Source organism: Gasterosteus aculeatus, chromosome X (assembly GCF_964276395.1).
Source record: "Gasterosteus aculeatus chromosome X, fGasAcu3.hap1.1, whole genome shotgun sequence".
NCBI lineage: Eukaryota > Metazoa > Chordata > Actinopteri > Perciformes > Gasterosteidae > Gasterosteus > Gasterosteus aculeatus.
This window is the reverse complement of record NC_135698.1, coordinates 12,292,283-12,320,219: the sequence shown is the minus strand read 5'-3', so window position 1 is coordinate 12,320,219 and position 27,937 is coordinate 12,292,283. Positions and strand designations below refer to the sequence as shown.

At 46.0% G+C, this 27,937-nt stretch overlaps 3 protein-coding genes across 10 annotated transcripts; 2 read left to right on the top strand and 1 right to left on the bottom strand.

Moving 5' to 3' along the window:
• The first annotated feature begins 23 nt into the window (after positions 1-23).
• LOC120809015 (cytosolic carboxypeptidase 2-like) lies at positions 24-6,410 on the top strand. 4 transcript variants are annotated; one of them, XM_078082776.1, is made up of 19 exons: positions 24-322; positions 524-653; positions 871-1,044; positions 1,204-1,311; positions 1,744-1,891; positions 2,071-2,248; positions 2,476-2,877; positions 2,963-3,105; positions 3,283-3,442; positions 3,542-3,668; positions 3,743-3,843; positions 3,979-4,085; positions 4,209-4,287; positions 4,435-4,530; positions 4,615-4,704; positions 4,807-4,906; positions 5,245-5,397; positions 5,478-5,822; positions 6,030-6,410. In XM_078082776.1, exons 2-18 carry the CDS (start codon positions 542-544, stop codon positions 5,558-5,560), a joined length of 2,361 nt encoding a protein of 786 aa, XP_077938902.1. In that variant the 5' UTR covers positions 24-322; positions 524-541; the 3' UTR covers positions 5,561-5,822; positions 6,030-6,410. The 4 variants fall into 4 exon arrangements, with proteins under 4 accessions (XP_077938902.1, XP_077938900.1, XP_077938899.1 ...); XM_078082774.1 differs by having other exon boundaries at positions 1,996-2,248; positions 4,624-4,704; XM_078082773.1 differs by having other exon boundaries at positions 1,996-2,248.
• LOC120809014 (transmembrane protein 17B) lies at positions 6,332-8,703 on the bottom strand. 2 transcript variants are annotated; one of them, XM_078082782.1, is made up of 7 exons: positions 8,367-8,699; positions 7,936-8,187; positions 7,521-7,648; positions 7,273-7,376; positions 6,998-7,111; positions 6,776-6,919; positions 6,332-6,640 (listed from the first exon to the last, which is right to left on the bottom strand). In XM_078082782.1, exons 3-7 carry the CDS (start codon positions 7,633-7,635, stop codon positions 6,563-6,565), a joined length of 555 nt encoding a protein of 184 aa, XP_077938908.1. In that variant the 5' UTR covers positions 7,636-7,648; positions 7,936-8,187; positions 8,367-8,699; the 3' UTR covers positions 6,332-6,562. The 2 variants fall into 2 exon arrangements, with proteins under 2 accessions (XP_077938908.1, XP_077938909.1); XM_078082783.1 differs by lacking the exon at positions 7,936-8,187 and having other exon boundaries at positions 8,367-8,703.
• LOC144383741 (uncharacterized) lies at positions 8,023-27,908 on the top strand. Of its 4 annotated transcripts, none has more exons than XM_078082770.1 (14): positions 8,023-8,255; positions 18,263-18,336; positions 18,936-19,021; positions 19,246-19,285; positions 19,392-19,472; positions 19,738-19,845; positions 20,416-20,525; positions 21,713-21,761; positions 23,289-23,409; positions 23,860-23,954; positions 24,123-24,188; positions 24,355-24,454; positions 24,816-24,968; positions 25,086-27,908. In XM_078082770.1, exons 2-14 carry the CDS (start codon positions 18,271-18,273, stop codon positions 26,399-26,401), a joined length of 2,391 nt encoding a protein of 796 aa, XP_077938896.1. In that variant the 5' UTR covers positions 8,023-8,255; positions 18,263-18,270; the 3' UTR covers positions 26,402-27,908. The 4 variants fall into 4 exon arrangements, with proteins under 4 accessions (XP_077938896.1, XP_077938898.1, XP_077938897.1 ...); XM_078082772.1 differs by lacking the exon at positions 8,023-8,255 and adding an exon at positions 8,696-9,117; XM_078082771.1 differs by lacking the exon at positions 8,023-8,255 and adding an exon at positions 8,740-8,901.
• Positions 27,909-27,937: the final 29 nt, after the last annotated feature.

Genomic DNA, 27,937 nt, shown 5'->3' with positions numbered 1-27,937 from the left:
TATGAATAGCCCCGCCCCCCGACGGAACGTCCGTGCCTCAAACACGTTGAGGCCTCCGTTCTCTGTCCCCGGAGGATCAACCTTCGGTGAACTTCAGTGTGCTTCCTGGTGTTTAACACCCGTTCATTCACTGGGAGCGATGGTCCGCTCGGTCTGGGCGTATCCTGCTCTCCATGGCGACCGCGGTGTTGTCGAGACGATCGGTTGCTTGGCAACATCGTGCACTTCAGGAACGTCTTCCACTCGATGGAGGCGCCATGTTCGCTTAATCGCTCCGCTGTGTATTGAAGCGTGTTTGCGGGGCAGTTGAACCACGAGCGAGGTAAGTCGCGGCACAGATTGAGAGCGTTTTTGCAATGAAGCTTGAAGCAAAACAAAAGTTTTGGTGTGTGACGTCAGTGCTGAGCAGAAGTTGACCCTGCACTGGTTGACCTCATGAATGAAAAGGGGAAAACCACACAAACCTCCGACTCGGTTTGGCAATTGGGAGTATGAGGTTGATGACTTAATTCTTTCCTCTCAGGCAGAGAAAACACAAACCATGGCTGTGTCCGCTATCAGGAATTGGTGGAACACCCATCAGAGGGACGGATCGGACAGCAATGGCTCCATCGCAGGGGAAGATGAGGAGGAATTGGCAGGAAGGAGGCAGCGTAAGCCATTTCCCCTGCATTGCTAATGTAACTTCACCCCGATGGGTCGACTTGTTGCTGTTTTAATCCCACTCCGCTGTCTAATGTGCGACGTGGGGTGGGAGTACAACTATTGACTGTCGTGCCAAAGGCCTGGTTTTCCCTGCGAAAGACGTGTGCACCAAACATGCATTTATCTCACGCAGTTACTGAAGGTGTGGTTGGTGTCTCCCCTCAGGGGCTGTGAATCTAAGTCAGACTCTGAGGACCACGCAGCTTCTCGTCGACTTCGACGGTGGGCGACCTGTTTTGAGTCTCAGGGCTCCGCCGGACCTGGTTACCTTCCCATCCATATCCTGCCCCCGTTGGCCCGTAGAGTGTGAGGTCATCAGCGACATCATCCATCACATCGGTAATTACACATTGTATTGAAACGGTTATGTTATTAGGAAGGTTATTGATAAGCCCAATAGAAGGCAGAAGGAAGTTTTCAATAAATGAAGAAAAAAGCCAGCACCCCATTTGGCAGTAACTGTCGACATTTAATGAACAATGAGGGTACGTGTTGCAGAGTGGGACCCCCCGGAGCCAGAGCCTTTCTACCATCACACAGGACGCGATAGGACCCCCGTGCCAGCAGGAGAGGAGAGGGGCACCGTGGTTTACTGCGCTGACCAGGGTAACGCATCACACCGGAGGCTTTTTTGTAGTTCCAAGTTGGTGCTGTATATCACCACAGTCTTGTTAACGGATTCTGCTGAACAATAAGATAATAATAACAACCCATTACGTTGAATTGCTTTATGTTCATCCTTCGATTTAATGTGGAACATTATGAGGAAGAACCCATCTGGACTCCGTAATGCTTTAGGATTTAAATTTCATTTTGATGTTACAATTTAAGTGCCGCACAACAATATACAAGCTGTAATAACATTTTAATATAACATATTAGTTATTCTGGTGGGCCTTCTAGTAGTTCAAGTGTATTTCCTCAGCAGTGATATCCTAGATATTAACTCTAAAAGAGCAAGTCCATGTTTACTAAAAGCTTTAAGAGTTTGGGCTGTTCACATTTACTCTGTTCATGTTGTTCTCACTTCTTTTCCAGCCACTAAGCGTCCCTACTTCACCTGCTCCCGGGTCGGAGGAAGCAGGCGGCCCACTAAGAGCGCCACCTCTTCCATAAACCAGACGGACCTCCCTCTTGAGTTTGAGTCCCGCTTTGAGAGTGGGAACCTTCAGAAGGCTGTGCAAGTGTGAGTCCTGCACCCGAAGTCGCCTTTCAATCGTTTGTGTACATTTGATCCATTCAAGTAGTTTCGTTATACTCTCTGCCCCCCCATATTTCTTTCCTGTTCAGGAGTGACTATGACTACGAGCTCACCCTGCGCACAGACATGTACACCAGAAAGCACACGCAGTGGTTTTATTTCAGGGTCAGGAACATGAAGGCTGGAGTGACATACCGCTTCAGTATCATCAACTTGATGAAGAGCAGCAGCCTGTACTCTCACGGCATGAGACCACTGCTCTACTCCGAGAGGGCCGCCGACAAAGGTGTCGGATGGCAGCGCGCCGGCTCAAATATTAGATACCACCGCAGCTGCAGTCGGGTGGGTGAACTTTCTGACATGGTGGAACATAAAAAATGACATCTTGACTGTAATTCACCAGGTTGTTTTGTAGTTTTCCAGCATGTTTATTGCTAATTGTATGATTTGAGATCTGTATAGTGAGTGCAGAAAGCACACGAGAACAACGTAACTCCAGATATTTTAAAAATATAATTGACAAAGCAGGACCTCACTTAAACCCCCCCACTATTTCTGTCTCTGCTTAGAACGCAGAGGACCGCAACAGCGACGCAATCGCCGCATACTCACTGACGTGGACTCTCCAGTTCCCCTATGACTCGGACACATGCTACCTGGCCCACTGCTACCCCTACACCTATTCCCACCTGCAGCGCTACCTCAGGAACATCTCATCCAACTCAGCAGTTGCGTCATACTGTACCCTGCGGGTGCTGTGCCACAGCCTCGCTGGGAACGCTGTATACGTGGTGACGATTACGTCCCGGGGGGGCGGCAGGAGGGCGGCGAGCAGCAAAAAGGCCGTCGTGGTGACGGCCCGAGTGCACCCCGGAGAAACCAACGGATCCTGGATGATGGAGGGGTTCCTGGACTTCCTGCTCGGTGACTCGGAGGACGCTCAGCTGCTGAGGGACACTTTTGTCTTCAAGGTCAGGGACCTCGAGCTCAGAGTCTCACATCAGTCTCGTCATTATGAACGTTGCGGTTTTCTCATTTGGATCCATGGACCTGCAGGTGGTTCCTATGCTGAACCCTGATGGTGTCATAGTGGGTAATTACCGCTGTTCTCTGGCAGGAAGGGATCTCAACAGGAACTACAAGACGTCACTCAGGGATTCCTTTCCCTGTGTGTGGCACACCCGAAACATGGTGGAAAGGTATGAAAGTACACGTGCGTAAACAAACAAATTATGAAACACTACAAATCTTCGTTATTATAGCAAATATGTTGTAAATGACTGTAATCTTGTTTCTTTTACAACGTGGTTTCTCCAAGTATGTATTCAAAAGAACTTTTACCAATGTCTATTCTTGCCCTGTAATCTTTGTTCCAGGCTGATGGCTGAGATGGATGTAGTTCTTTATTGCGACTTTCACGGCCACAACCGTAAAAACAATGTCTTCATGTACGGCTGTAACAATCGAGGCGATGCTTCGCTGAAGCTTCAGGAGAGAGTCTTTCCACTAATGATGAGCAAGAATGCCAGTAACAAGGTAAATACCCTGATTAGGAAATGCTCTTTATACGCAGAGTAAGATCCTCTGTCCTCCTATTTACATAACAACTCCAACATCTAAATCCCTCGGCATTAGTTCTCCTTTAAGAGTTGTAAGTTCCGGGTGCAGAAGAGCAAAGAGGGAACGGGACGCATTGCCATGTGGAGACTCGGCATCAAGAACAGCTACACAATGGAGGCCACCTTTGGAGGCTCCACGCTGGGTGAGTTTAGACCTTCCAAATGGGTTTTGTGTGCGTGTGTGTGTGTGTATTAAGATTATGCGTTTGAATGACAGGTGACAGAAGAGGGACACACTTTACGACTCGGGATCTGAAGTCCCTTGGTTTCTACTTCTGTGACACCCTGCTGGACTACTGTGACCCAGATCCAACAAAGGTCAGAGATAGAAAACACATCTACGAGTTGTACACAAAACCTTTCATTTGTACGCACAAAAATATAAAATGAGTAAAAGCTGTTTTTGTTTGGTGTGTGTGTGCGTTTTAATGCTTTCTCTGCTTTTGAATTCAGACCGGCCTCTGTCTGACAGAGCTGGCGGCCTTGTTGACGAAGAAGGTCAGAGAGAGGCTGGGCAAAGATTTGGGCACCGACTTCTCCGTCTCTGACCTGGAAACCAGGTGATATGGCGACACATTGCTATCGTCATAAATACACATACAAAACAGACTTAATATCGCGAATGTGTAATATGTGCTCTCATGCAGCTTGTATACATGAATATTTTTCGTTTGCATTCACAGCACCAGTGGTTCGAATAGTTCCAATTCTGACGGACTCCCGGCTCATTTACTGAACCAGCCCCATGCTGTTCCTGCAGAGGTACACTGACATCAGATCTACTCTCCAAAACGGCTTTCTTGTAACCAGAAGGCCAACAATCCAAATCCTGATCACTTTGTAAAACACTGTTTTTAAATGACGTCTTCTCTCATATCGGTTTACCTTCTCCTCCTCTCTCCTCCGCAGCAAACTCCAGGAAGAAAAAAAAAGAAATGCTTGAGGAGTCGCAAAGAGAGGAACAAGCTACGCCCAGAGAGAGTCCAAAACGCTGCGCAGCCGAAGGTCCGGCAGAGCGGCACAAAACAAATGAGAGCACGACACGGCTTTCCTGTTTAATGACTGGAGACAAGACTAATTAGTGAACAGTCTCTGCAGGAGTCCAAGCTGCCCCGAGAGGATGCAGTAAAAGAGATCGCCCAAGAGAGGCCCGTAGGACGGCACGGGAGGAAAGGGCAGGTACGAACAGAGGGAGGGAACGAGTTCAGGAGAGAGCGCCGGGCCACAGAGGGAGGGCAGAAGATTTGACTCGTCTCTTTTGGTATTTCCTTCTTTGTGAAGGCAAATGGCGCGATGGGAAAAGCGCTGATCCCCCCCTCCCAACACTCGCTCCGGGGAGGTCAGTCAGGTGACTTTGTGGCAGGGCAGCGAGCCGGTCAAGGTAAAGACCCAGGTTGATCTGCCATTTTGACTTTTGACTCTCTGCTATTTCCAATGGGCTTTATTGCATAGTAGGAAGACGGAGAAATGAAAGCTGTGTACAGGGCGGCAGCATGTCCACATCTCCACACGTCGGGTAACATTCATTTAGGAGGCTCAGCCTTTCTCACACCCTCAGTGTCCTAATCCACAACGACTTTAAAAATCGTTTTTTCCAGGCAGTTTATGGTGAATATTTCCTGTTGACTTCCACACGTGACGGCACTTAGTCATGAATCATCGGTGCAGTAGGAAATGTCCCGTCGAGCAGTGAACATGGTGCGTGACTTGCGTTCTCAGGCGACCCGCGGATGTGCGCGGGACAGTGGAGGTGTTCCTCCCAGCTGCTGCACGTGAGTGCTCTCCTTCCACCGTCGCCCAATTCTGTGCATTGTAACGAGCCAAATCACAGCTGCACCCGGCGATCCTTCGCCTCCTACGAAGACTTCAGAGGTTTGTCCGAAATGTATTGTTAATTTAAGCATGCAACAAATTGTACATCTTTTCCAGTAAAACTCTTCTTTCTCTTTCAGTGCGGCCACCTTCTCTTACGGCGCCACACAGGCAAGACACGGAGACTTTGTGTCCTCAACAAGAGACGTTTACCACATGTTGAGGCACATTCAGATTTTGAATGTTATGTTCTTCTTCGTCAGGCCTCCGTCATCTACGTACGGCAAGATGATTACGACCGTTGTCCCAAAGCGTTGGCTGTCCAGTTTCACCGCTGTCTCTTCTGCGGGTTTGTCATTGTTGACATGTGGCCACCTCGGGGAGCAGAACCACAGGGATCTCGCTCCTGTCGCCCTCCAGAGAGAAACCAGAGCACACAGAAATGTGTTTGTGCCCCTGGGGGCCACAGACCTGAGAGGGAGAAGGTACCTACCCTAGAAACCCTCTTGTGTACTCTCTCTTTGTCTGTCTTGATCCCTCTCTGTCAAATGCTTAAGTTTCTATTGCGGTACAAATACTGGGAAATACACCTTGATCTCTGTGCAACGGCTAGAAGAAAAGCATAATGCCTTTTAACCAATGTTTACAGTGCTTGAAATATTTCCTGTGCTTCCTTTTTTCAATTTCCTCAGACTATGCAAAGACACCTCGGAGGGCAAAAGGCAGCAGAGTGTTTTGTTCCCAGTGTCGAGGCCCTCAGGCCTCATGAAGATGGAGCCTGCGCATCCACAGAGGGACACCGATGGGAGGCTCCAGGTTGAGAACACCAGGCAGTATTACCCCGGAAGAGAAAGCCAAATAACTACTGCAGCGACCACAAGATCCTCACAGACTGCTCTGCTGTAGAGGACAATATTTGGAACCTGGCAAGGACAGATTAAGATTATTCTGATCAGGTATGTGAAGGTCCTCTGATGGATCAAGAAGAATGTGATTTGTTGTGTGTGTTTCTTAGATATTGTTTATTGCAATGCTACAGAAAAAAGTTTTACAATAAAATATATAAAAATATATGTCCACAACTTTTTTCATTAATACTCATTCGTGCACAGTGAATATAAAATGTTCTACATGTAATACTAAAAGGTTACACATCATTTTTTCAACATCAGCCTCCGAGTGGGAGGTACAAAGGGGGGATGTGTGTGTCGCAGTGAAGAAGAACTCAGTCAAACTGTCGGAGATGAAATTGTCTTCCTGTGTGTCGGACCATGTCCCGGAGCGTCACAAAACCAGAGAGGGCCTGAACATTCAATAAAAACAGTCAAAAGAAGTAAATGACAATCACCAAACAATAAATAACGTACATTTACTTGCATGCAGTTTGGAAATGGATGACTTACATCTATTCTGTCTTTAAAAAGGAAGTTGACATTACCTGTGCGAGTATAAATATGGCGAGTACTATGTGAACACCTCTCTCCAGGGGTTGTATAAGAATGGCTTCATTGAAGAGCTGAAACAGGATTAGTGGAAACTGCAGCAGGATGCTGAGCAGCCAAAATCCAGCCAGCTCTGGGACCTAAACACAAACACAGGTATTAAAGGAGTTATAATCTCTATTTCGACTGTATCTATGTTCCTGTAAGGGATGCATTACCTGTTCTTGCAGGTTCCCAGAATAACCGAGGAAGAGTCTAATGGCCTCTATCAGAGTCATCAGGATGAGGACGGTGACCAGGATGAACTTGTAGTAGTCGGGTAGGGCAGGATACTGGTAGAAATGACAATTACATGAATTCAGTTAAACAAACCGAGGAACAATTAACTTAAATGTATTCAAATGCAGGTCACTTTGTTACTCTTAGCAATAATTCGTTCATTATTGAGAACATTCACCATCACAGTCTCTCACTTTCCGTGTGCATGGCTCACCTTGAGGTGCAGCATTACAGCTTCGCTGATCCACCACAAGGGGAAGAACCACATGTTAAAGTACAGAGACATCTGGAGGTGGAGACTCGACAGAAGCCGCTTGTCTGTAAAACAAAGCAACACCAGAAGCAGCATCGGCTGTTAAAACGACGCTACCTCAACCGCAGCTCAACACAAACGTTCATATCGATGGTTAACTACGTCATCCTCGGCGCTGATAACGCAAGTACGGTCCACTCGTAGTTTACCGTGGGGCAAAAACGTGTCATTTTCTCTTGCGACGGTCCGAGTCCCGCTCTGGTCGAATAACACGTTCCGAGAAAAGTCCTCTAAGCGCTTCCTGATGCCATCCGGTAGGTCCATCGTGTCCGCCGCTCTGTGGGGAACACAAACATCACCAGAGACAAAAACGCGACGCCTCTTCCGCACTGCGGACGCTGCACGCCGACGTTGTCTCCTAGGATACCAACGAAATCTCGCACTTCGCGGAAATCTCGCGAGAGTTCTCTTGTTTCATAGAGTAGCCGTTTCATTTCCTTAAACGTTTGTATAAGTGTGTTCCATCACGTCTGTTAGCGTTATGAAAGGAAAGCTTTGAATTTGCACGTTAACTAATAATGCCAGTAAGAATATTAAAGCAAACCAGTAAATATCACGTCTTACCGTCTTTAACACCATCCGCTGCCCTTTACACTTCGGAAACTTGGCTTCAGCGAGAGGCTCGCGCGCTCGCGCACGTGCCGCCGCTCCACGTGCGCGAGCGTCACCAGCCTCCGATGAGCTCGCGGCACGCGGACTCGGACGCGCGTCCGATTTTTTTTTTTTTGTTGACCAGCGTCGATGCGGATCGATACCCGGGCGAAGCAAGGCGAAGTTCTCCAGCACAGAAGGCCGCGTTGCGTTGACAGGGCTTCCCTGGACGGCGAGGGACATAATGCGGATAGTTTGTCTTCGTCTCTGCGTGTAGGAAGTCCCGCCAGAAGGTGAGCGATTGACCGTTACCCGCTCACCCCGGAGCCACCGGACCGGGGGGGACACTGTACCTGTCCCCCGAACACCTCCTTTGTGTGTGTGTGTGTGCTTTTTTTGTTTACCGTCTGTAACGGCTTCTCCCGCGTGGCCACCGCTGGTTATCGTCAACGTTACATCGCGTCTCCCGCGCGTAACGTCGTTTGTGTCTCTCGTTTCAGCGGAACCGAAATGTTTTTACTGTAAGCGCACAAATGCACGCGCTGCCTCGTCAACCTTTAAGTGGCGCGAGCAGGGACCGAGCGCTCCGCTTCGGGGGTCACATGTTTTTAAATAACTCTTCGCGTTATCTACTGAATTTATAAAATGGCTTATATAAACTCTAGATGGTAAATGTGTCCCCGGTAGAATATGCGCTTTGCTGTCCTCGGTCAACCGCTCTGACAGTGCGCGTGCGTGTGTGGGGGCGCGCGCGGGTGTGTGTTTATGCCTTCGTATGAAATCATTGACACTCCGTCCTGACATCCTCCACTTCCGCATTTTGACTAATGGTGATAAGTGTCGGAATCAGGAACTGTGCTCGCGAATCGAGATGAACGCGGTTCCCCCCGTCGCAGCGAGCAGGATTTAACCCAACAGCGTCCAACCAGTTCGATACTGGTCTGTATGTGTCAATTCTTCCCACGCGGGGTTCATTCGAAAGCTTTAAACTGGGCGTTTCTATGGCTCGTGCAATGAGTTCGGGGTTCCAGAAGAACTGAGGGAAAGATCTCCAGCAGGATTTATCGGTCATTCTCTACCAGATCTCTGGTGGTCATTGTACTTCGCCCCCCCCACACACACACCACCTCTTGTGTTTTTGTTTTCAGTGTAAAGGTAATGTAACCGATGTGCTCCAATTCCCCACATTTAAACATGCAATGTCAATAATCTGTGAGCTTCGTCCTTGTGTTTGAAGGCGTGAGAAGGACGTTGAAGGAGACATGATTATATATCATCAATCAGTCCACCGCCGTTTGCCTCTGAAAAAGATTCCTACAGTGATGAGTAATATTTTTTTTCTTCATTGGACATGCACGCGCCTGCGAGCATGCAGACCACAAAGTGCTTTTGTGTTTTATCTACTGTTGCTATGTTCAGCCCGTATTGTGTGACACTCTTCTCGAGATTTGAGGAGGAAGCCCCACACCGGAAAGGTGACAGCATTGTTGCTGTAGGGTTGTGTGATGCGTAGCATGAGCGAGGGCCCTCGCACACACCCGCCCCTTCAACCGTTATTTCCTCTTCCTTTGTGCTTGCCGTTAAATGGCTTAATTTTTCACCCATCATAATTTTTAATGTGATGCCACGTTTCAAATACCACCTTTCAAAAATTGAGTTTCCATATGCAGATGTGTTCCGAAATTTTGGATTTGTGCTTTTTTGTCAGTCTATTTATAGTGACAATTTTGTATTTCTTCCTCATTAAATCAAAGAGCAGCCTGAAACGTCGAAGTTTGGTGTTTAAACAGCCACATCTAGCTGGACATCTAGTTTGACTTTTTATACAATGGATGTTTTAAACGTTTCTTTTGTAGGAAGCTTTCTGGGACTATAATGTGCCCTTGAACAATGATCTGCCTGCGCAGTCCAATGCCAACAGGATGTGAGCCACGTGTGAGGCAGAGCATGTGAGCCCTTATTTAGTTGTTATGCCTGTGAAAGAGCCTCTGTCGACAGAATTAGCCTTTTCTTATTACTGATTTGGTGAAAAAGTCATTTCTCATACTGTAAACCCCCACTTAGGGCACCGCATGATGCATCATTGGCATACAGTATATTTCTATGGATGAAAGTGTTGCAGTAGTATTGCATATGTTCTGGTTCAGTTTGGTGAACAAAAGCACTGATGAGAGACATCAATTAAATGTAATTCAATAGCTTTTATTATTATAAGATACTGAAGCCTTTTGATAACCATTGCTGAGACAGAGAGGCTTTAGCTCTGTTGTGTGAGTCGTGAAATGTCTTTTCACGGTTTCGGTGCGTTCGTTGTGTCTCGAAACGTCTTGAAAGTACGACATTTACATAGCGCGTCTTATTTGGGTCAGGGTCATAAGGTCCGCTGGGATATCACAGCACACTGTGGGTGATAATCAGCGGTACACAGGGACAGGGTGTCACATTCACACCTACATGCTGTTATCTGTTCCAATTTGATAAACTTCTGTGTGTTTGGGAACCATCAGGTCATGGTTCATTTGATTTGGGCTGTAGACGGAGTCTCTGCCAGGGGCCGGTGCAGAATTTGTATTACATGAAATGTCTGTTAATTAGCGTAATCTATTCCCGACTCTATCATTAGTAATGTTGAGGTCACATGACTGTTGAGACTACAGATGGTCACTCAGGCTGAAAACAGATGCCCACTGAGGAGATGAGTGATAGCTGTGTGGCCCACGTAGTTGTTTGTCTTTTGCCATTTGTGTAAAGGTTAAATTAAGCGGATCGGGAATTTCCCCTCTATTATCTCTTTGCTTTGTCTTTTTTTAGATTTATTTTCCCTCCAAATACTTAACCTCCTTCTGTTGATTCCCAGTGAAATTACTTTTTAGGTTCCTCCCACGTGGACCGTAGTCCTCTGGTTCTGTGCCTCTGAACATACTTTGAACATTAGAATATCATAACCAATGGAATGTGTGCGTCTGAACCCGGCATCATTTCTCTGAGCTTCTGACAAGAAATTTAACAGTTGTTGCCCTTTCTGAGTTATTGACTCACTCAGTTTGTGAATGCATTGAACCCGAGCTGGGATGTGGTACGTTTCCCCAGATCTCTTGTTGTCTGGAGCTTTGCATCTTGTGGCTGAGGATTGCATCGCAAGTGGATTGTTGACGTTTTGTAAGGGTATTTTTGAAAATGGCCCAACCCCCTTTGGAGGTTGAGAAGACTTATCAAATAACCACCTTTAATATTAAGTTATATTTGATGGCACATATTCCTATAGTGCCACTTAGTCCTCCCGCTCACCACATTTCTGGGAGTATACAACATGTCATGCTGTAAAGACTCACAATATATCAGATGACCCACAGATTACGGACATACATCCTAAGTCCTGCTAACGTCAAGGATCGGCAAGGTAAGAGCCAAAAAACACAAATAACAGAAATATCTTTATCAAACAATAGTCAAAAATATCTTCTACCTTTTAGCTGTTTAACTAAGAAAGATGTTTTTTTCCTGGTAATTCCACATCAAAATATGTGCATCTATAACTAAAGTCCCAAAGTACTCTTATGTGGATGTATTGAACACCATAAGTGATGTACAATTTAAATAAATCATTTGGAACATGAGAAAATACAAACTTTGAGGGGTAAACATCTTGAAAGGTGTCTTGTTTTTGGCAAACTTCTTTTTATTTAAACATTTTATTTATTAATTTCTGCTTTGTGCCATTGTCGTTTACTCCTAACCAGTAATACATGCAGTAATATTTACACATGTGAACTAATATTATCGGTGTTTCCTGCTATTACATCACACAAATTATTCAAATAGACCATAAGGTTGAAGAGATATAGTCCTGCAAATTTGAGCAGAGGCCTAAAAAATGGGCTGGTTTTTAACAGGTTATGGAACAAGCTGGATTTAAAGAAACAACATGTCAGTAAATGAAAGGCTTCGTAATACTGCTAGATGTTATAAATGCAAAGCACCAGTTACTTTTTAACCTAAATAAGAGCTTTTCCACATATGGTATTATGAATCCTTTGCTTTCCCAGCTGGGTCATGCGGTTTAGTGTTTATGAACACTGTTCCCTTGACATTCCTGTCCTCCTCATACCCCCTCTCCCCCCCTCCCTTTGAAAATGCACTGCCACTCTGGGAAACAACGCCTCTCTGGCTGGCCCAAGACTCAAACATCTAAAACGTTGTGTGGTCATCGTTATATTTAGACATCCCCCCCCCTGCAGATATTTGGAGGAGACAGCAGTAAGGACCAGAGACAGTTCTCATGCCGGGTCCCATGCAGGGTGAGGTGGTAGAGCATCGGCATCGTGTGTGCTCAGCTTTGGAAAAACGAAAAGGCAGAGCGACAGCAGTAATACAGGACAGAGATGCCCCTTAGGGATGAAGACAGCTATTCTCAGCCATGTGCCCCCCCCCCCCCCCCCCCCCCCCGCAGTCCCTGTGCTCTGGATGTTTCATCCACGGATCATTCTTTCTCTGTGTCGTTGCTTTTTTTTTTAATGCGGAAACTCAAATCCTGCAGACAAGAAAAAAGGGAGACAAGAAACGGGAATTTCTTGTTAAGCATACTTAGAGGCCGGTCATCAACTTTTCCTAGCTGTTTTCTCTCCCTGATTTGGTGTCATTCATGACCCCAAGTCAATATTCTTCCTTATACGGCTTCTGTGGTCGTTTCAACGCAGTCCAGAGTGGATTAGGTTAGCACACTGTTGGCCAGGCTTTACTGTGAGTCAATCACAAAGGGGAAACAATTGTCCATTGTCCATGCACCATCACGCCTGCCTGCTGGCATGGGCCTTTTAACATTGTGAGTGTTCTATTGTCAGGAATGATGTAATAATCTGTTAAGGGTTATTTTTATCCACATGATATTCTCTGTAAGTGTAATAATTGATCATTATTGGCGACACGCCTGAAGATGGCCAACAATTTTTTTTTTTGTTTCAGTCACAATTGTGTATTTTTAATTGAGTCTAATGTTCTCCAGATCAGTTGAAAGGTATTCTCAAGTTTCATCTGGACTGCATGCCTTCCTTTCAAAGAAATGGCGATGTGTTGAACATCTTTGACAGGCTGCTTAGACTTCCTGTGGGGCGACTTTGAGTTTACCTTTTTACAGAGGTGTCAAGTAACGAAGTACAAATTCGATGTAGTACTAGGTGCTATAGGTGATGCTATTTTGGTAGGCAAATATCAGAATTCACAGCGATGAAGTTCAAAGGATGTGTTGTCAGAGGTGTCAAGTAACAAAGTACAACTACTTCGTTACTGTACTTAAGTAGAAATTTTGGGTATCTATACTTTACTGGAGTATTTATTTTTCAGACGACTTTTTACTTCTACTCCTTACATTTTCATGCAAATATCTGTACTTTCTACTTCTTACATTTACAAAAACAGCCTTGTTACTTCCGGCTTGTCGCAGTTCAAAAACACAAACACAAAACCCCATCTAGATAAGTGGCGCTATGCGGACAGTGAGTGTGATTGTGTTTGGATGAGAAGTATAAACATTTAGCATCCAGACACCCGATTGGTTTTCTCCGCGATGCGCCGGCAGATCGGAGCGACACCGGGTGGGAAAAGTGGTCTTTGGAAAGTTGGTATTTAGCGACACGGACCCTCCTCCTCTTCCTCCTCTTCCTCACGGAGATTCCATGTAACGTTAGATAAGCCTCTTCATGACCGTGGGTTTGTCCTAAATGTTTTATTGAGAGTCTGGCACAACGCAGCGACTTGCAAGCAGCGTATTCAATAAAGTGATGTGCGTGTAGTGTGTACTACATCGAATTTGTTTAATTATATCTTCGGATTGTCTTGCATGTACACCAGAAATATGTGCGAAGACATTTGGAAACATAGCAGTCATGGAAGGGCCAACAGAAAGTAACTGAATTACACAAATGAGGGGCATGTGATAAGGTTTTTCTGTCATTTATTATTTAACATTAAAATGTGGACCGTCAATCATGGACAGTCCTAATGAGATGGCATTTCCATAGTTGCCTCTGGCACATTGCTGGATGGTAACATGAGTTAATCACAGCGTGTGCTGTGCCATGCGTGACACAGAGCAGTTCGCGTGGTTGATTGAGTGCTCGGCCTGAGCCGGTCTGATCTCACAGCCGGACCGTCCCTTGGCTGACCACGCGGCGTTGACTAATCATTCAGTGGTAAAATGAACCAAACATCTGTGGTCTCGTCCTCTGTCGCGCCATCAGCAGTTCAGCGGGAAGTGACTTAGCAGTGGCGACCACAAAGAGTTTGATCAAATCTTAAAATGACCCGTAAACGTCGGTGTTCTTTGGGTTTTTACTGCCTTTACCTGTAAGTAGGAAGAATACCATAAACATTTCACACGCTAGTGTAGTTTTAGCACAGGCCGTCTACCCACTGACGCACACACACCCACCCCTCACCGTCAGTCCGGTGGAACCTCCTGTACTCAGAGTTTCCATAGTCGACGACTGCCAGACTCTTCCTAATCTCAGGCTGTCATTTTGATTTTCCTCCCGTATAATCTCCAGCCAGACCGCTGTTCAGATTAAGGTTGATCACGTGCCAAATGGGAGATGATGTTGGAATTGAAACGTTGAAGTTTATGTCAAAGGGGACATGTTTTTTACTTTAGTGGAAATGGGTTGTGAGTAAAGGTTAAAATGCAACTGAATGTATGTGTTAAATTCAAGTAAAACATACTCATTTGAATTGAATTTTATCAGTTCTGGAAATGAGTAGCATTTTCTGGGGCTTTTTTGTCACATTTTTAGTATTTCGTCATATCGCCGCCTTGTCTCAAAAACCGGAATAATAGCCCATGCTGAGACTAACAAACATATTTACACCTTGAACATCTTTGTCATAAAAATACTCTCCCTAATTACTCAGACACAAGTAGTATTTCTGGCCTTCTCTGGGCACGTGAAGCTGTGTGATTGGTTGCAGGGCTGAATGCCACCGGATTGTTTGCAATGTGTTTGGAGGTGGCACCTTACCGTGATGAATCACTTACGGAGGTTCTGACTGGTTTTGATCTCTGCTTAACACCACGCGTGCACGGGTGGGTGTCATTCAGACGGCTGTGCAAGCTGCAAGTGGTTGCAGAACTCGGAAATGATGTCACCTAAGCCTTACAAAGTTTGTATCCTGTCAGAGAGCGGGTCATCAAAATGTAGCCATAGCGGTTTTCCAGTGCGTATTCATCATGCGTTAGCCACCTACCCGGACCTTGGGTCCGCTCGCTGTGTAAACAGGCTCACATGCCACTTTGTCACCACCTCGCCCTCACTCTGCCCACCCGAACAGATTTCCGTATTTTAATATAAGAGAGGTGAATGCCAGTGTGTCTACTGGTTAAAAGCTGCACATAATTCAAATCTAAAATGAGTCCCTTTCCTGCAGTATTGGCTCTCCCCTCCTTTTTGAATAGCCACACTGTTACTCCCAATCCCCCAGGTGGGATGTTACACTGTCCCTGTAAGCTCTCTCCCTCCCACGCCGTAACTATCTCTGCCACTTATTCCCTTTTTTAAATTATTCTTTTTTAATGTGACAACCCGATCCTCAACGCAACCAGACACTTTTCCAGTCACCACTTAAAGAAAGCTGTTCAAAGTAAATATCTGTGCACTTTGGGGCAAAATGCCAGCAGTGTGAATGTGCGAGGCCCACTTTTGGGCATCGCTCACGAGGATTTGAAGCTTTGTCCGTGGAAGGGTTTTCCTTGGTTGAGCACGGCTCATTTTGTTGTCACACAGGTTATTGAACCTGTTTTTTAAGGAGCCGGTCCCCGGCTTCCTTTTCTTCCTGACCCCAACACAATACTATCAGCATTCTGGAGACTCAACACAGGAAGTAAACAGCTGGAACTTAAACATGAAGCTGAACACCACTTTACCTCAAGGACACAAGCGATTGAAAACGGGGACCTCACATGCAGCTTGAATGGAAAACGCTGCGTTGACTTTGTAGCCGTTCACGCAGCCGACATAGACAAAACTATGCTGACATCTAGAAAAACCTGAAATACTTTTGAGCTGAGATGAACATGTGAAAGGAAAGCGCCATTTGTTCAGCGGTCTGGTTTCACTTGCCACCTGTTCCAGACGCTCAGCTGTTGATATGAAAGAAAGAACTGGATTCCCGGGCGAGAGAGGGAGAGGGACTTTGTGCCTAATGAAAAAGCATGAAATAAAAGTTGCACCTTCTCACTCCCCGTCCTGTGAACTCTGTCTCCACTCTCTTTTCTTATATTTATATTTAATGAGCGTTTTTAGAGCCATCAACAAATTGTTTTTTAACAAACTGCATGTTGACATTTGTTTCCCTTCGCCCTGCCCCTTTTCAACTTATGCCAGCTGGCCCGCTGTTCTTGTGTGGAAATGACGGTGAGGAAATCTGTGCCGTGGTCAGCGTAAGGCATAAGGGTCCCTGTGTGGGGACGCAGGGGGGCACACACCTGTTCCCCGCAAGGCCTTTCAGACGCACATACCACCCGAGGCCTCCGCTGGCCACATGTGTCGTCAAACGTCAGTGAGAGTGTTCCTAGGCCGTGGCATTTGTCGCGTCAGGCTCTTCTGTAAAGCCTGTCCATTTTTGGAGTGGCACAACTGGCAGTTCATTTATTTGATAATATTTTAGTGTTTCCCCGTGGGTTTGGGTGGGGTCAACACTGTATTTATTTCACGTTTATGTTGCATTTAAGGTTCAAGCTGGTCTTCTACCTCATGAAATAATAAAGCTTGAAATAATAAAGAATCACAGCAGATGCTTTCAAGACTGCAGTAAATTCACAGGGTGCAAATAGCCAGAGATCTGGAAGTGTGTCTCCACTTTGCCCGGTACGCATAACTGGCATATTCTTCATATTCAAGCATCACTCTGAGATGCTGATCTGGCAAGTGAGAGGCAGGGCTGTTCTTCCTTGGTGGGGTGGGAGGGGGGGCGGTAATTCAGCCCTGACAACTGCTAAACAGCTGAGCCCGGTTTACTGGGGCCGACTGGGGTCCCGGGGAGGTTGTATTGTGAGAGAGGAGGGGCTGTCAGTACCTTTGGCATCAGTTGTCCACTTACCTGACTCTTTCTTAATGGGCTCTGATCAGTGTGTTGCTTTCTTGCCTCTGTATTGCATTATGCGTTAGCAACTGTACAGATGTTCACAGTCCCCAGGTCATGCTTGTTGTTACTCTGTGTTACCGTTCATACTATTCCTGCTTGAGATTATGGCTCAAATAGTCTCGCAATAGCACACATATCTGTTTAAATATACTTTCTTTATCCTTTTTTAATGATTGTTTTCATTGAACTTAGAGATGTGATTATTAATCACAAAGTGATAAACCTGTCTGAGTCTGGAAAACACCAGAGGATTATTCGGTTCTTTAGCACAGTATTTCTGCATTTCATAATCGTGGGGGCAAAAGTGCCAAATCGAATATTGTGAGTGGGTCTAAATCTGTTCCACTCGTCTGATGTGAGCGGGGTGAAAAGAAGAGATAAATTTTACAATCTCAAAGTTGGACAGATTTGGAAGAGGAGTATTTTTAAAATCCCTAAACAGCGAGTTTTCAATGTTTTTTTGTATACTGTTTGAAACCTCTTTGATATGAATTGTATGATTTGATTGTTTTACTTTAATACCACTTGCTAACCAAGTGCCTCCTGCATCCTTTTCCAAGGGCCCACAGTACACTGACTATTGACTCTTAGGAGAAAAAGCAGAATAACGGTCAGTAGATGATCGTTAACTGTACCTTCACACTGAGCATCAGGGACCTCCAGAACACTGGAACACTAACAGGAAGTTGCCGACAGCCTTTTGGCTCTTAAGACTCCAGCATGCTACGCACCATGGCTACTTTTAAAGAGAAACAGTTGGTATCATTTGTCTGATGTGTTTCTGTCCTTTTCTGGGTTTGGTGCTGAACAAGTGACTAAGACGGTTAGTCAAGGTGTGAACATTGTGAGGTGCTTTGTATGTCAGGGAGAAGATGAAAGCTCCAATAATATGTAGTGGTCTGTTGTAACAACAGTGTCCCCCCCCCCCCCCCCCCCCTCACCAAACACTAATCCTCCCAGCTTACTGCTGATCTGTAGTTGATCTGCACTCGTAACATCTTCATCTTCATCAACTACATGATCATGTCTCCGTATTCCCCCCCAAGAAGCAGCAGTAAATCACCAAACTACAGTTTCTTATGAACGCAAAAATGGTTTGTCACGTTGAAATGGTTCATGCCAATTATTATGATCATTATCAATTCCATTTCTTTTTCTCTCTTTCTAGATTTTGACATGAAGAAGGACATAGACTCATTGATAGCAGAGGAACGCGTTGAAATCATCGCCAAATATGACAAGGTAAGTGTGTGCACAGGAATGCCGTCACCTGACCACGACAAACATCACATATTTATCACAATCAAAATTAATCAACAAGTCAACAAGTTGTCATGAGCCAGTCGGAGCCACAGCATTTTTCTATAGTGTCTTTGGGACTGATTTCAACCACTGCCAAAGCTCAGGCGCAGATATTGAAACACAGCTCATGGAGATCTTCATAAAGACGTTCCTGAAGCATGAAGTAAACTCGTGATTCTTTAGACCATAAAACATCCTCCGAGAAGGGCAGTAAAGATGCATCTCTCCAACGCAGCAAACCGGGGGAGTCAATGGCCTGAGTGGATTCTTTAACAACAGGAAGTGCGAATGGGATTACTAGGAAGGATCCGTCTATGACAACAACTTTGGGTTGCTTAGTTTACCAATTCAGATGAAAAAATAAGTGCTAATAAGGAAGTAAACTGCAGTGTTTAGTGTGTATCACTGTTTACCAGCAGTTAAACGTCTGTTCTTGTTCTGTATCGTCTTGTTGTTTGCTGTGCACCTACACACGATTGTAAATCACCTTTAAGCTTTTTATTTTGCATAATGTGAAGTATGTTATGGGGTTGTTTCAGGGCAGACAGGAGGGTGCCGACATTGACCCATGGGAGGATGCGAACTACAGCATCTATAAGGTCACCGACCGCTTCGGCTTTCTGCAGTAAGTTACTCGACTTAAAGCTCTCACCACTTCCTCCTCGTCGTTGTTAAAGTTCTAGAACACCTTTGTCTGTGTGCCGATGTCCTCTGTCACTCTTCCCATCTTTCTTGTATCCTATCTTTCTCACACATGAGGAGGATGTATTGTTTTCTCAGGGCCAAACATAGACTATCCTCTGTGCCGATTCTAATACATGCTGTATGTCTCTGCCTTTTTCGCGCCAGTGAGAAAGAGCTGCCAACACCCAGTCCGCTGGAAGAGAAGGTATGAATTTTTAACCTGCGTATTGAGTTCCTATTTTGACCTTGCACATGTTATACAGCCATTTTCACATGTGGATCCCATTTATGTTTGTCTCTCCTCTCTCCAGCATAAGCAGCAGGAGATTGAGCGGGTGGAGAAATGGCTAAAGATGGTGAAGAATTGGGACAAGTACAGGAACACTGAAAAGGTCTGTACCTCTATCATCAAATCCTCTCTTCCCATTTGTCCCACTCAAGTGTTTGATGTATTATTTCCGCTTCGGTTAATAATCTTTGTTTCTCCCCTTTTAACAACAGCTCGGTCTCTAATGCCCCTCGTTAGGTCAAGACCGTTAAAGCCAGCACATGAGTGCCATTCATGAGTTCTTGCCGATAGCAAGAGAGCTAACAATGCTACATTCCATTAAGCAGCATACGCGACCCTCTGTGACTCTCTCTGCACGTATGTTTCAGTTGGTGAAGCGAGTATATAAAGGAATCCCTCTGCAGCTGAGAGGCCAGGCCTGGGCCTTGCTTTTGGACATAGAGAAAGTCAAACAAGAAAACGTTGGCAAATACGAGGTAAGGATCTTAAAAAAGGGTGACGGTATCTCCCAGTGTTTCCCACACATACACTAATTTGTGGCGGTGCGCCACAGAGTCAACACCGGCCGCCACACAATGCGTTTGGTGTACTATTATTTTTTTAACGCAGCGTCTTTGTTCAGCTCCATTTCTTTTCCCTGCTCTCCCTCAGTCTGTCACTCGCGCGGGCACACACACACACACACACACACACATACACACACACATACACACACACATACACATACACATACACACACACACACACGCGTACAGCCCCTCCGTGCACACCGCGTCTGTCTCGCGGGTTCTTTTTTTAGCAAGCCCTGCAAAATCCGTTGCACTGACAGAGGTTGCAGACTTTGCGCATGTAGGCTGTAACAACAAGTGGCGTGAAATGTGTTCTACAGCTATGAGAGTTGTATAATATCGTATGAATTGTGTATAGTTCTATCTAGCGATGTGTGTTTTAGCCCCCACACATTGACGTTGGATCTGTGGGAAACAATGTCTCTTAAATACAAACGCTGATATTTGGCTAGCTTTCCTAACCTTTCTGTCCTCTAGAGAATGAAGCTGCAGGCTCGTAACTTCTCCGCTGACATCAAGCAGATAGACCTGGACGTCAACAGGACCTTCAGGAACCACATCATGTTTATGGACCGCTTTGGAGTCAAGTGAGTCCTTGTCCTCACTCATCAGAATTTCAGGTTATCTGCGCATCATAAATAAACTGCTTCTCTCGCACGCGTTTCTGTCATATTCGTGTGTCCAAACAATTCTTCTTTCTCACCTACTGTGTTTAGGTGTTCTACAGAGTGTGACCTCTAACTTAAATTTAGTGGCAGCCTCACCACACACGAACACACACACACACACACACACACAACCAAAGCGGTGGTTTCCTCCCCTGTGTTTTATTAGCCTTCCTGTCAGTGCATGAAGCCCCACAGGAAACGGTAATCATACAGAAATGGGCATTAATTGTACACGTAGGTAATGACACATCAATGTTATGCAAATATATTAGAAAAGGCCATTAAACATACATTAAATGAACCTCATCATTGGGAGACGGCCATGATTTGAAAGGTACTTGTTTGTCCGTGTCCACTTGATTCAGCCCGCCGGTTACTCTCCCTTTGCTCTTTGTAACCTACTTCCCCTTCATTTCAAAGCCAGCGAGCACGAACAAACCAAAACAACGCTCCTTCCTGCTTGGCTGCTCACTTCGTCCCCGCTGGTTAACATCTGTCTCACTCGCAGCGAGACACAGCTGCATTTCCTGTCTCTGTCTGCAGGACTTGTGTTGACGACAGAGGCTTGCAGGGGCTACATCCTCTCTCATCCTCATTTATATTAGTTAATTGCCGCTTTTTTGACGAAAATACACACATTAGCGTTCACTGTTGGAAACTATTCAGACTGTAATCCACACTGCAGCACATAACCAAGTGCTCAGAAAAGTGTAGAGAAGCTGCATACTTTGGACAAAGTCCTTTGATGTAAGACTTTTTTGCTTTTATTGATCCATGAAAACATAAATTCTGAAAAATTAGATTTGATTACTCCAGCACTGATCGCGCTCACACACCCTTCATTAATCCTTGAAAGCAAAGCTGGATAGCTCAAGCGTAGGACCAGTGGGTAGAGAAACACACACGCACACACTCATAAAACCCCTACTGGAACGATACAATGCAGCCAGAAATACGTCCCGCTGTCCGTAGATAGATGATCCTTATTTATGTAACATCTGGGAATTCCTTCACGGACTACACCGACTGCCCGTTTCGACATACTCGTTTGTTGCTTAGGAACCACTTCCTCATTTTAACCGGCGGTTTCTCTGTTCCCTCTCCAGGCAGCAGGCCCTGTTTCACGTACTAGCAGCTTACTCCGTCTACAACACGGTAAGGGTGTTTGTGTGTGCAGAAGTGTGCTTGCTTTCGCCACATTGCGTGTTACATAACATGCAAGTGTCTCGTGAACACTGGCTCCGAGGCAGAAGCAGCACCTCAGTGATGCAGCAGTTCATACGGTGCGTCGGTTTTAGATGGCGCAGAGAATATTCCAAGCACTCTAAACCCATCTGTTCCCATTTGTGTTTATAGCCTTTGAGATCTTTTATTTATGAATGTGGTGCTGGCAGAATGTACGGCAACACGGTGTAACAGTCGGCCCACCAGTGAAGCCACATATATAGTTAGGCCACGTTCTCATGGACGTATTTTAACGGACAAGGATAGAGAGCCTGGTTTTCTTGATTTATGATGCACCGCTAGACACGCTGTCCAAAATAACAGATGTAGGATTTAGTTTCACCTCAAGTAATAGTTTGTAATGTGCCAAACCAGGACGTTTTACCCTTTTTGTAGTCTCCGCAGTCCTTGCTGTAAATAGTTGCAGTTGTGGGTGCCGAGGTTAGGCATGATAATTGCATCTACTTTAAAGTCTTTCTGTACTTTCTCCACCACACGCCACAGTTTGTCTCTTTTGGGTGGAATCTATCACTTACAACCAAGTGAGAAATCCCTGTGTATGCGCATGTTTACAAAAGACAGTAAATGCGTATGTGTCTATTAAACAGTAGTCAGTATAGGATACTTCTCTATGATGAGCACAGATTGCTGCCGTCGTGCAAGGATGAAAACGTGGCCATTCAAAGACAGCTTTGTGTACAGTAGATCACGGCCCCCCATATATGAGCACAGTCCAAGTCTGTTTTCCTGACTGGGCTGTGGAGTCGGTTCCTGTGCGGTGGAGGCGTTTGAGCCAGAGGAAACGGGCATGTGCTGTTCCCTTTTTTCCCTTTTCCCTTTCCCCTCTTCACACACCGCTCAGAAGAAACTGGGTCAGTAGAAGACAGCAAGCGAGAGGGAGGGAGGGAGGGGGGTGTATGTGTTTGTCCGTTTGTCTATGAGATGATAGAGAGGAATGCAGAGAATGTGTAGTTTAACCTCAGTGTAACCATGAATATATTTACCCTTTATCTGCTTGGAAGGATACTTTGGCATGTCCATTTCTGGCTAAATAAATCTGCCTTAATATGGACAAATACCAAGTGTGTGTATCCACCATTGTGTATCTCTTGTTGCCAAGGGCGATGTGTTTAGCGTAAATCATTGAATCGTTGTGGAGTCAAATTGGCGCCAATTCAAGATGAAGACATGACATTAGTGAGAATGTATTTTGGGCTTCTGTAAATATTTGAACACGCTCTGGTTAAAGTGTTTCTAATACTGAAGCTGCAATTACAGTAAGTGACAGACATCCACAGTCTAGTTGCAGACCACATCAGACATTCGTGTGTGTGTGTGTGTGTGTGTGTGTGTGTGCGTGTGCGCGCGTGCCTCGCTCTATTAAATTTCGAATAATCCCTCTCATTTAGCCATCCGGTTAAATCGAACCCGTCTCCTTCTCTTATGTCCCCCGCCCAGGAGGTGAGCTACTGCCAGGGGATGAGTCAGATTGCTGCCATTCTGCTCATGTACCTGAATGAGGAAGATGCCTTCTGGGCTTTGTCCCAGCTCCTCACCAACGGAAAGCACGCCATGCACGGTAAGACACGGAGGAAGAAATGGAGGCCGACGTAAACAAAGCACGGCTTGTAATATTAAACATCCAGTATAATAATGCCTCTCTTGGAAAAGGACAAAAATCTGTTTACGCTGTGCTTATGTTGACTAATGTGTAGACAAATGTGGATGATATTTTGTCAAAGAGGAGACCATAAGGTTCTGTTGCCTGGGGGGAGGAATTACCTCAGTATGGTGCTTCAGAGCTGGAATGTCGTTCAAAGTTCATGAAGTTCGAAATGTTTAAAAATGCATTTCTGTTCAACGTAACAATTGTCTCTATAGAAATGCTGGTGTACAGCATTCTTCACTTCCTAAAACTACTGCCATCCTGTTCAATGCAAACTCCCTTAGTAGTTCTCAGTAACCTTTTATCAAGTCACATAAGTGGAAATACTTTTTCATTTGTAAATTTCATTTTTTATTATGCTAGGCTTCTTCATCCCGGGATTCCCCAAGCTGCATCGTTACCAAGCCCACCATGAGCTGATCCTCTCTAAAATGCTGCCAAAGCTGAAGAAACACATGGTCAGTTAAAGTACATCAAGTCAAGTCATTTATTCTGCCAAAGATTTGTAACGGGCAGCAGATTACTGCACTCTGAGATCTGTTGATGAAGATGCATGCATTATAAATAAAACGTATAATTATTATTATTACATGGAGTATTGTCCTTCATTCATTCTTACCCCACAGGACAAGGAGCAGATGACAACAGGGATTTATACCACCAAATGGTTTTTGCAGTGCTTCATTGACAGAGTGAGTGTTTTTGATTTCCCAAACTTCCCGAGCCTTCCTTCCCGCACGCGGACATCTGCATTGAAACTCATTAATCCGTAGATCTCTTTGAACACCGAACTACATCTGGTATGTTTTTGTCCCCTTTTTATTTTTTTAATCCACCGCTGTCTGTCTTACATAACAGACCCCAATCACCCTTACCCTGCGTTTATGGGACATCTACATCCTGGAGGGGGAGAAGATCCTAACTGCCATGGCTTATACGACGCTCAAGCTACACAAGAGTGAGTACGAGGACAACCACGTTCCCTCTGGTGCGCCGCGGTGTTGAGCGAGTCAAACTGGTTTCATGCAGGTACGGCCGTGGCTGCTGCTGCTCCGAGTGTGTCATCGCACGCTGCCTGCCGCTCGGCTGCCTCCTAACTGGCTTACGTAATGCCAGTGGGCAGTTGCTGTGGAGAAGAACCAAGAGGCTGACTTTTCATTGGACGCCTGCTTGAGCGTCGCCTCAGCGTGTACATCTCGCTTTGTGTGTTGATGTTTTAGTCTTAACGATGTCATTTGGATTCATATGTCGGGGTTCAGTCGACGTGTCACATAGACTTGCATCATCCGTTCTGAGTTAACTTTCCTTTGTCCTATCAGAGCGGCTGCAGAAGATGCCGTTGGAGGATCTGAGGGAGTTTCTTCAGGAGCAGGTCGCGGTGTCTTTCTTCCTGCCCGACGATGTGGTGGTTGAGCAGTTACAGGCAGCAATGTCTGAACTTCGCAGTAAAAAGCTCAGCAATCCTCCTCCAGGTGCACTCGTTTTCCTTTATTCATTATATTATCACGGATAAAAGTTCATTCTCGACCAAAAGTAACACTCTGCTTTTGTTAACAAACATTCCCTATTCTCCGTCTCCTTGTGTTTAGCCAAGCCAGAAGAGCAGCCAAAGGCACCTCTGGGTCAAGAAAGACCAATTCTCCTTGTGCCTCCGCAGCCTGACTCCCCTCTGGAGGTCAAAGCAAATCCGCAGCCTGCGGGTCAACGGGACGCTGAGGCCCAGCAGGCGGACGGCATCGCTTCACAGCAGACACAGGACCCCAGAACTCCGTCTCTGCCGTCACCTGACACGCTCGTAGTCCACACACAGAGGACGCCTTCTCCCTTGAGGCATTGCAGAGCCCCCCCGTTACCTCCGAAAGAACACAAACCCTGTGCCGAGGCAGGACTGGACGGAGGCGCGAAGGAGGCGCTTCTGGGTGTCGGCCCGGCCAAAATTGTCGCAAGTCAGGCCGCTGCCCCCGAGGAGGATCCGATGGATTGGCCCCCACCTTACGAGCCCCCTGCTTTGGAAGCTCTGCCGCAGGAGATCGTGGACCTGCCAGATCTGCCCCCTCCACCTTTCTTCTACACTGAGCAGAACGACCAGAGCCACGGGGACGGCGGACCCCCTGGTCCGGAGACCCGGCGGCGCTCTCCCTCTCCTCGCTCGGCCCCCTCAGCAGTCACTCAGATGAAGCTGCCGCCAAAGCCGTGCTTAAAACCCCCCACGTCGCTTCAGCTCGCCCAGAAAGGAGCTCCTCCCGCTCACCCTGCCTTCGCCACCTCCTCCCCTCCCAGACTTCCTCCCCCTAAGCCAACCAAGTTCCCAGTCTCTCTGTACGTCCCGATGCCCACCGGAGACCGACGGCCCTCCAACACCTCCCAGTATGACAACCTTTCCGAGGCCGATGACGACGACACCCTCCTGGAGAGGCTGCTGGGCTCCACTCCTGAGGAAATCCCCAGCATGCACCGCGGTGCCCCGCCCGCCGCTGGCCGAGATTGTGACGCTGCCCTCCACCCCGTGCCTCCTCCTCCCCTGTTCGCCCCCCCTTCGCCCTCTCCCATTCGCCCCTCGCCGTGCGGCCTCCCCAGTCTGCCTCAGGAGCCGGAATACGAAGGGGAGGACAGCTGGGTGGACGACTCCATCATCCCTCCTCCTCCGGCTAATTTTGCCGACAGACTCAGTCCCTTTCAGTGTGGTGCTGCCGGCTGTTCAGACACACAGCAAACCACCTCGCCACCCGGATACTCCAAGCCTTTCTCCAGGGCCCCACGGGACCGCTCGGCTTTCCCAGCACCCCTGCTGTACACCAGGTCTCCCCCGGGCCACTCGGCGGTAGGAGTGTACACGGTCCGATCCAGCCCGGACTTTTGCAGGATGCCGCCGGGTGGTCAGCCGCTGCCCAAATCAGTGACCTAAGTGTTTGTTTTTTTGTATCCCTCATTATACCAATAGTCACGTCTGTTAGTTCTTCTTCATTTTAATACCATGAAGTGAAAAGCCAGTAGAGAACAAGAGAAAGCGAGAGTGTGTCTGTCAGTCAGAGAAAGGACTTAATCGATATGTACAAATTACATACTTGCACTTTTTTTTTTTGGGGAAGTGTCAAACTTAATGTATTTAAAACTGCTGTCTGTTACCCATTACCGTTCGCCTCACAACAAGAAGCGAGTGTGTTTTCTTACCTGCTCTCGTTCCACCGTTGCTTCGTTTCGTTCCAACTGAAGTGTCTTAATCTGATCGCAGTACACTGAGGCTGCATCTCCAGCACGAGGGCTTTTGAGGCTGCAGAGTACGGTCATCTTTGCTGGAGCACCCAAAGCCTGTTTATATATTTATACTGCTTTTTATGGTAAACTGTGAGCAGGGCTTGAACATCTGTAAGTACACCAAACTGTAATAGGTAATAGAGAAAAGGTTGTGTCACGGTTTACCGTATCTCTTAAGGTCAATAGTTGATGAAACAGTTTGTACAAATGCAGTTTGCATGCAGGCCTCTGAAGAACTTTGAGGTTGTGACAACCAGTCACAGGAAAGATGTGGTGCAATGTGTCACTGGGGTAAATACAGAAAAGTTATTCACATGAAGCCTAGTCAGTTTTTTTTAATTTCAGGCATGTAGTAGTTGGTATTTTGCTGATTATTTATCTTGTAAATTGTCTAGTTCGGGTAAAAGATTTCAACGTATTGTTTGTCTGCCACTTCATGTACGGTTATATGTATATAGATACATTAATATGGTGTTACTAGAAGACTTAAGAGGATTTAATGAATGTGAGACCCTGGTCCCGATATTTATAGAGAGCAGCTCCACCTGGTGGTCAGAAGTGTTACAGGTCAGCAGTAACTGACTTGCGTTCTTAAGAGGTTCTAGTATTTAAGCATGCAGACTTTTAGGAAAACTAGTCCTGACCTCGACATCAAAGCTTCCCGTGATGCCTGTTTGGGATTACGTACATAGTAAGATAGACTTTAAAACAGGGCCCGTCCATGTCTTTTTTAGTGCAAAAATAATCCATATGCGCCCGTATATCTGAACCATGCAAAGAATGTGGTGTCAGTTTATTTAAACACTTCGATCTGAAGAAATGGAAGTTGAGCCATACGATACTGAACAAGGACCTAATAGTCGCGTGTTTATATTGTTACTATGTAAAGTAACCTTTGTCTTTACCAAGAGGTTTTGTAATTATCTAAGTATTCACTTGATTTTTTTATGAATTTCCAGGTTATTGCTAAAAATATTTTCTTTACAAAGTGACGTTTTACGGTTTGTGAACTTCGGATGACTTGAAGTATGTTTGGTTTGCTGTAGTCATGTGACATGTACATCACTGCTCGTTTTGGTGATGCTGGCGCTCGGACCAAAGCTTATGTTCACTTATGCAACTACTTATGAGTTTTTATAAAGAGATAAACCTTAAAATGTCCATTGTCTGCTCTTTCCCACAGAGA

Bases quoted from the DNA above. Each gene is read 5' to 3' on its own strand.
- LOC144383741 (XM_078082769.1), top strand. From the start codon at position 11,305: ATGACCCACAGATTACGGACATACATCCTAAGTCCTGCTAACGTCAAG. The intron at 20,526-21,712 runs GTGAGTCCTTGT...TTCCCTCTCCAG, and splicing joins ATGGACCGCTTTGGAGTCAA to GCAGCAGGCCCTGTTTCACG. The intron at 21,762-23,288 runs GTAAGGGTGTTT...TCCCCCGCCCAG, and splicing joins CTTACTCCGTCTACAACACG to GAGGTGAGCTACTGCCAGGG.
- LOC120809015 (XM_078082773.1), top strand. From the start codon at position 542: ATGGCTGTGTCCGCTATCAGGAATTGGTGGAACACCCATCAGAGGGAC. The intron at 3,106-3,282 runs GTATGAAAGTAC...TCTTTGTTCCAG, and splicing joins ACCCGAAACATGGTGGAAAG to GCTGATGGCTGAGATGGATG. The intron at 4,086-4,208 runs GTGATATGGCGA...TTGCATTCACAG, and splicing joins GTCTCTGACCTGGAAACCAG to CACCAGTGGTTCGAATAGTT.
- LOC120809014 (XM_078082783.1), bottom strand. From the start codon at position 7,635: ATGGACCTACCGGATGGCATCAGGAAGCGCTTAGAGGACTTTTCTCGG. The intron at 7,112-7,272 runs GTGAGCCATGCA...CATTTCTACCAG, and splicing joins CTGTAATGCTGCACCTCAAG to TATCCTGCCCTACCCGACTA. The intron at 6,920-6,997 runs GTAATGCATCCC...GTTTGTGTTTAG, and splicing joins CTGGGAACCTGCAAGAACAG to GTCCCAGAGCTGGCTGGATT.